This window comes from Echinops telfairi, unplaced genomic scaffold, assembly GCF_000313985.2.
Source record: "Echinops telfairi isolate 266 unplaced genomic scaffold, ASM31398v2 ScPeMD7_3533;HRSCAF=4204_1, whole genome shotgun sequence".
Lineage (NCBI taxonomy): Eukaryota > Metazoa > Chordata > Mammalia > Afrosoricida > Tenrecidae > Echinops > Echinops telfairi.
In genome coordinates, this window is record NW_022107432.1 from 11,383,320 (window position 1) to 11,391,657 (window position 8,338).

Below are 8,338 nucleotides of genomic sequence, written 5' to 3' on the forward strand. Positions count from 1 at the left end.
AAGAAGAACAGCTTATAAATGGATTTTTTATACCAGATATTAAGATAGATTATGAGGCTATATTTTTTTAAAATGTGAAGCAAGAAGAAATCCAAATATCTAACAAGAATATGAAGGGGTACTCAAATCCATTTTTCAAACTCATTAATAATGGGAATAATGACAAAATGATAATAAGAAATCATGTTTCAGATATCAAATGAGTAAAGGTTACATAACTGCTTAATGTCAGTTGTTGAATGGAATACAGATGAGATTATAAACTGATTCCTGAGAGCCATCTTGCATAATTTACATTAAATAGATATATACCTTGGTCTTAATCATTTCTGTCTTGTTTATATTGCATAGGTTCATAAAAAAAAGCATATAAAACTGTCCATCTGCACTTTCTTGTGGTAGCAGGAGACTTGGAGGAAGTCTATGTGCCCATCACCAAGGGAAGAAGTCAGTCAATGTGGTGTGAAAAAGTACCACAACTGGGCATCTGTAAAAAGCCCTACACTAGAAATATATGGATAAACTTTAAGGCATAATACATTTCTCTTAAGTAAGAAATAAAATCAAGTCTATAGCAGGGTATATATTTTGTAAATTAAAGATTCAAGTATAACTAACAAGCTTACATATTTAGAAAAGATACCAAAAGGAAACAAACAAAACATATGAACTCTATAAAGAGATGGTAATCAGGCATAAAGATAAAGTAAAATTAAGTTGATAAATGCATGACAGATAAAATTGTCCACAAATACAAGAAAACTACATGCATAGTGATAATATGCTGAGCATAATTTAATTCACTCAACTCTCTATGCCCAAAAGTTGTTTTTTAAAGATCCAGTTTATAGAATTTGTTAAAATATATATATATATATTCTATGTGGGCTAAATAACTCAAATCTTTAAATTTTAAGTCAGCCAATGTGAGACTTTTAACACATAAGTGCCCTCACAAATTTAATCCTGCCTTTCCTACCTATTTAATTGTTGATTCTGCACCATGGAGCTTCTTATGACCTCATCTTGCACCTACTCTTTTCTCAGCCAGAAATTCTTAAACCTACTTCTCTCACCGTGTCAGCTGGGTAATGACCACTCATAGCTTATGACTCAACTCTAACCCGCCGGGTTTCATCATACTGAGTGCATTTCTCCCATAGCTATTGCCTTTTTGTACTACACTGATCTTCTTACGTGTCTTTCCTCTTCATAAGACCCTTGAAGGCAAGGCTGTCTCGTGTGACATGTCGGCTCTCACCCTGTCTATCTCTCCCGGCCTGTCTGCATTCCCATTCCTGAACTCCTCGTCCAATTCCCATCCTCCAGCACGGCTCCCAGGGGAGACGAGAACAGGCCTGGCATGTATGTGTGACTGGAATTAGAATAATTAAGTACACACAGTAAAGACAAAGTTATGGAAGCTCTCATAGCAATTTGACACTATACAATATTCAAGCACATGATTTTTACATTACAAAAGTAACGTCTGAGGATAGAACACAGAAAACATGTGAGTCATCACACTCACTTGAGAAGTTCATGGCAGAATACGGCTGTCATTTCTCATGCTATTTTCCCACACCTATTTTTTCTTGTCACCAATCCTGTCTTCTAACACGACTGATTTTTTTTAATTTAATTTTTTATTAATTGGGATTAATGCATATATCAAATCCTTCCATAGTTCAATCACATCCAGAAGAATTATACATTTGCTACAATAACCAGTTTCCAAACATTCTTTTCCTATATGGACCCCTTGACATCATCACCCCTTCACCTCGCTGCCACTACCCCTGTGGCCCCGGCCCACAAACTCTTATTCCACTTGCTGACTCCATAGCTTCATCTGTCCTGGTTCTCATACCCCTCAAATGAAAAAACATATAACACGACATCAAGAAGGTGATTTCCAAGGACATAACACTTCGTTGATAACCCCTAATATGTCCAATCAACAAACAAACAAAACAATACAACCCCAAATACGTGGTTTTGGAAACCCCATCCGGTCCAGCATGCATTCGAGGGGGAATCTGCTGACAAGTTTTAACTGTTCAAGTCAGCCTTCTCCCTTGACCTTCTATACTTAACTCAGCCATGCATTCCATTTAGTGACCACTTCCCTCCTAGCCCTCAATTTTCACGGTAGGGAGTTCACCAAAGGTTTATTTCCTGCTTGGTTTCACCAATGAATCTTGGGCTCCCACTCATCCACAGCCTTCTGCAAACCAGATTCTCAGTCGTTAGGCTCTGATACTAATGCCTCCCTTCAATTTAGGATTATATGCTTCAGAATCCATTGGTGACTGATGATGGTGTGATTCGTCCATGTGGACTCAGTTGACCTCTCATTTAGATGATTGCCCGCTTGGAGACAAGCCTTTAAGACCCTATTTTATCTGACACTGGGGCACCATCTAATTTCTTCACCACATTTTGCTATAGCACCCGTCTCCTCTGTGTTCCCTTCCTGCAGGCGAATATGGAGAGGAGCTGTCCTGTAAGAACTAATTGTCCTTAAGTTGGAGTAGGGATTTAAGGTGAGCCCCCAGACCATTCCTGGATCTACCTTTGTTTGGTCTTCCCATTTATTCTTACTTGGGAGTAAATGTAACATGACTGATTTTTAAACAAGGCAAGAAAGAGCTAAGTGGTATTCGGGGTCGGGTGGAAAATAAATATGTAGAGCCGGTCTTCCTTGTCTCGTGCTGCTGTGATGGACATACATGAGTGGGTGGCATTAACAAACAGAACATGGTCTTTTCGCAGTTGAGCTGGTTAGAGGGTTCCATTCAGGGCAGCAACACTAGTGAGAGGCTTTTTCTCTCTGCAGGCTGGAGGATAGGGACCTTGTTCCTTGGCATCTTGGTGATCGTCAGGTGAGAGGCACCTATCATCCCCCATCTCTGCGTGTGCTTCTTCTCTTGCTTGTTTAATCTGCAATTTTACATCTCGAAAGAGATTGAGGTAAAACATACTCTACACTCATACTGTCTCATTAACATAGCAAAGGTGACTCAGACAGACTCAAATGAGATGATAACCACCATTAGAGGGGTTAGGCTTTATAGCACACGTTTTATGGGGGGAGGGGGATACAATTCAACACAAAACAGAGTCCCTTGATCAAAAGCTAGGTAGACACAAATGGTGACTGCATCGCTTTAAACTGAGCATGAGGGTGTTCTGCGCAAGGGCTCCTGTCCTACTGCAAAGGCCACAGACTCATGAAACTCATCCTATTGCTGTGTGACATTGTCCCATGAGGTCTCTTAAAACAGAAGGAAGTCTCACATCTTATCTTCCACATGGCCTCCAGGGGCTGGCACACGCCCACTTCTAACCACTTCTCAAACTTCCCTTGTCATTACACTCTCCTTCCAGTTCCAAGATCAAGCCATACCACCCCATCCCCACCCCACCTGAGTAGAATTGTGATATCAACTCTTCTCAGCTCACTTATCCTCTCCCCTACACTCAGTTTAAATGTCTTCCCTCTCTGGCCCATTCTTTCCACTCAATCCCATCTTAGATGTTACCTACTCATGTTACTCATGTTTGGTATACATTCACACAGTGTCCTGGAGGCTCCCTTAAGAGCACGCCCCACAATATGCAATTAAACAATGAATTTGTTAAATATAGGACTCCCACCCCTCAACCATCCATTGACTATGATTTTCATGAGACACTTCTATTTTCATTACCAGTTTTGTTACTGAGCACCAAGCTCAGTCCCTAGTGGAGTAAAGGTGTTTAATCAAGAATCACTGAGGAAGACTTGTCTGTGTGCTTAGTGTTATAATTGGCAATTAGTACGATGAAATAAATGCTGGCTGAACAATTTATTGGCAAAGCCAATTCTGTAGAAATAAGGATACTAAATCCCTAGTGTATTGTAATTGTAAGATACCAGTCTTCTAAATGTATTAGCTAGTCACCATTGCCCATTCAGCCTGTCTTTCTGTACAGGAGATTGGACATAAGGGGAGATAAAAGACTTCTATTGCTAGGCAGACAGCACGACAGGAGTGTAGCTGTGGGTTCCCTACTCTCCACTCCCCAGAGGCTGCTTATACCAATGTCGATTGCTCTTCTATAACTAGAGAAAGAGAGGGAAGACTCCCTCTCCTTATGAATTATTTGTAGTTATCCACTCCACCACACACCTTTACAATGACCTTACATGGAGTCATCTTTTCCTTTTAATAATTTAATTCCTAACCAGCATAGTAAAATGAACAAAGCAAAAATGCATATGAAGAACCCATTTTGTATTCAAGTAGAAAGAGTGGCTGACAGTATTTTCTTTTTTTTGCCTTGATTTTAATGGGGCTGCTGTAGCACATGTTTCTCATGCCAGGGGGTCCAGAAGCTCCAAGAAAGCACATATAAAATGCTTCATGAATTGGCAGATGCTCAGGCCTGTGATTTTCAGATGATTTTCTAAGAGACGACCCGACCCACACCACAGTCAAGCATCCTGATGTCAATGCCGATTTACAAGAAAAGAGAGTTTCAAGTCCCCTTGCTTTTACTGAGTGAGCTTTAAAAAAAGTTTCCCGGCCAGCACTCACCGTCATCAGATCAGTACATCTCCAAACATGTTGTTACAAAGCAGGTACTTTAAACCAAAACACTTTAACAACCCAAAGAAATTCCGTTTAGCAATCACAATAAAAGTGCATTAATTCAAAATGAAGAGGAAGGCAAAGGTGAAAGGAAACAGGCAGAGGGAGAAAGAAAGTCTGATCTTGTGATTGTAGCTGGAAGAGTGCTCTCCCCCAGCCCCAGCGCCTACCTTCCGGAAACCAAGATTGGGTGTGGGGAGACCATTCTTGTTCTTTCTGGCAAAAGGACTTGTAATCAGGACAGCAATCAGAATTTTCCCTGTCACAGAACTTATCACAGTAACACAGAGCATGCGCCTCATCGAAATGAGTAACACAGCCATCGTCTCTGTCTTTACAACAGCCAAAATGGCTGCAGAAGTGCCCTTCGAAAACTGTTCTTTTCAATCGAGTACCTTCTAAAATGCTGTGAGTCCTAGTCAAATTAGCTTCTGGGTTCACCTGTCTTTGAGAGAAAGACCTCTTCTCCATGCAAACTTCTGTGGTGAGATAGCAAAGGATGAAGATCTGATATCTGGTCCACATTCTCTAGGGGTCAGGTTCAACTCCCACGGTCTCTTCTGGCCAGTGCCCTTGGTTTTGAAGGCTTCTCCGTGGAGTCTAAATTCTACTCACCCAGACACATCAGCCTGAAAACTGAGACAGATTCTTCACTTGAACCAAGTAAACTTTTCTTAGTTAAACATTAATCAAGGACTTTAATGTTTGCCCAAGATAATGTGAGCCCTTGAAATAAGCCATTGTCATTCCTCCAATGTTAAAAATTTGTATTTAATATGTTAAAAATTTCCATCACCATAAAACTACCTACATAAGGTCTTATGTGTCAATGATACATTATATATGGCTTCCCCACCCCTACTGCCCCCAAAAGATATATTATTAAATCAAAACCCTCCCGGGAATACACATGGCCCAAATTATGGCTGTAATAACTACTGGCAAAGTGCAGGAAATTCAAAAGTCAAAAATGCAATTATTCATTCCACCTACTTGCACTGTCACTAAAATCCAAGCTCCCCGAGGTTGCCTGCTAGGGTCTGTCATATCAATAACAGTTGCTCTAAATCATGCCTGGTCGCACACTGGGCTGATTTCCCATCTGTACCCCATTTACCTACCAGAAACATTTTTATTTCCAGGCTTCGTGGAGCCTTATTCAGCTAGAAATTCCCTGAGGGTGACCTTAGTCCCTACCTGGCATTGACGTAGAAGCGTGCAGTATTTGGAAGACAGTTTGCAGTCAAGAAAAGCCAGAACTCCTTGCTAAAAAGATGAGAGGGGGGAAGGGAGGGATGAAGAAAACTCAAAGGTCAACTTGTCTTTCATGTTTCTCCATAGCTGTATTGCTTTCGTGGGCTTTGTCATAAAGCATTTATTCATTAACCACAACAACTCCCTTTGGAATGGGGATAAGTAATGCGCAGATGATGATTCAACAAGAGTAGCTGAGCTGCCTGCTGCAAAGGGGCAGTCTGGGCAATGAGAAAACTGGACTCTGGTCCCCGGAGCTACTGTTTTTTGTTGGTGATCTTAGTTGACCATTTACTTTTTTGTGGTCCTCGACAATTTTCATATAAAACAAGGGTCTCTTTGCCAGGCTCATTTATCATTGGTGGCTCTGTTCCGTCTTTGCTCTATAAAGTGTCCAAGTATTTGTTTATCCTCACTGTATCACTGTCTTCTGGCACAATGATGTCAGGCTATCAACTAGTTCCAAGGAGCCCTGGTGACATAGGGGGTTACGAGTTGGGCTGCTAACTGAAAGGACAGCAGTTGGAATCCACCTGCCTTTCCATGGGGAAAGATGAGGTTATCTCCTCTCAGAAAGAGTTCACCGTCTCAGAGGCCCACAGGGACCATTGACTGTATGGCATTGCTATGAGTCGGAATCGCTTGATGGCAGTGAGTGGGCAATCAACTAGTCAGGTCTCTCTTACATTCTATCTCCTATTCATGTACATCATCCACATGGGATTTTCCAGACCCTTCCTACTTCTATCCAGAAACGCCTACCTCCTCTTCCTTAGCTCCTCTGCACTAACATATACAGTGTTACATACTTTCCTACTTCACAGTAACCTGCCATCTGCAAGGTGATCCACAATCTCCTAATGTGCAACTACCATGGATTTTTGTCATACTCTGTTTATCATATCTTTACTTCATATGTATCTTCCACGGCTTCAGCACAGTCGATGAAACTGGTTAAGAACTGACTGGCAGTATGTCTTTGGGAAAGTGACTTCATCTCTCTACATTGCTATTTCATCCTCTAAAAATTTGGAAAATATTTATTAGCACACAGGGCAGTGGGAGATTTAAATGAGAGAGTAACACAAAGTGCTTGGCACCTTGCCGACATTGAGGAGTGTGCGTTATCACTAGTAAGCGTATCTTCCACTTGGCGATTCGTCCTTTCTTTGCTTTGTGTGTCTGTGTTCTCTCTTCCCCCGGCTTGGCTTCCCATTTTTCACAAGACTTTCGTTATCTGCCAACTAATGAATTTCCTTCCTTCTGCCGACTCATGAGTTGCCTTACTTCTTTTCCCATTGACCATTTGAACTTGATTTCATCAGCATTCTCCACCTTCTCTAGTCCTCGCACCTTATCAATGGTCACCACTCTCAACAGTCAGTATACCCATTGTCAAAGTATGCTGGTTTTATATATGGAGTATATACATAACCGATTCTTTCCTTCAATAACTTAATATTACACCCTGTCTTCTCTTGACTAATGTCTAAGCTAGTCTCTCTTCATTCAATCTTACTTTCTAAATTCACCGTCTACAATGTTACCATGCTAACCAATTAAAATAGAAATCCCTGTTCCTCCACCAGGGAAAGTTCCTAAGGTTTGCCTGTGGATTTGGATGCTATCAGCTGCCTTGTGAGATTGCTGTCAGTGTGTGAAGTGGTTACCTCTAGAGAACACAATATTGGCTCAGACAATATTAGAAAATATAGCAGATACTCTTGGTGCCCATGTTCAGCAAGTTGTAGTTCAATAGTCTCTGAGGGTTTCTGCTAAAGACTAGCTTCCCAAACATGGCTGATTATTGGAATCACCTGAGAACCTCATGAAACCATAGTTTACTGGGTCCTTCCTCCTGGAGACTCTTGTTTATAAAGTGGTAAATACAGCTCAGGGCTCTACAGTTTCGCCAGATCCCCGGGTGATTCCAATGATCTAATACACCATATTTGAGAATCTAGGCTCACAGAACGTACTTGTGTGAGCCAGGAATCAAGGACTTGGGAATCAGCCCTCACCTTTGACAACTGAGATATATATGTACAACTCCCTTGTACTCGGGTGGGGTAACTCTGAAGTGGGTGTTTCCAGTAGTTTCCCTGGACTCCCCAAACCCCAGTTGCCCATAGCAGTACTTTGTTGGCTAAAACTCCCCTTATTTATGATAGCCCTTGCCTTTTCTCACTGTGCCCCTCACCAGCGTTTCTCATCATCTCCAAATACATTACCTGCAGTAAAACCCTTGTTTCAAGGTCTGCTGCTGGGGGAACACAAACCAAGACATGTCCTACCGCTGGGACTTACCTTTCCTCTTCTAGCTATTGGGTTGGCAAATACTTGATATATTGGTCATATCACCCCCCTCCCCGTGGTCAATCTTCTTTCTAAATCAAATATATCAGGCTTGTTCTTTGGACCAAAGAGTAAGAATCTGGAGAGGGTCA

At 41.5% G+C, this 8,338-nt stretch overlaps 1 protein-coding gene across 2 annotated transcripts in view; it reads right to left on the reverse strand.

The window, feature by feature from the left end:
- TINAG (tubulointerstitial nephritis antigen) overlaps positions 1–5,261 on the reverse strand; it is a 79,696-nt gene extending 74,435 nt beyond the window's left edge. The window contains exon 1 of one of the 2 annotated variants that reach the window (XM_045294880.1): positions 5,033–5,261. In XM_045294880.1, the coding sequence (XP_045150815.1) occupies positions 5,033–5,162 (130 nt within the window). In that variant the 5' untranslated portion in view covers positions 5,163–5,261. Of the gene's footprint in view, positions 1–4,807 lie in introns of both variants that reach the window. The other variant, XM_004696348.2, reaches the window with a different exon arrangement.
- Between the last annotated feature and the right edge of the window lie 3,077 nt (positions 5,262–8,338).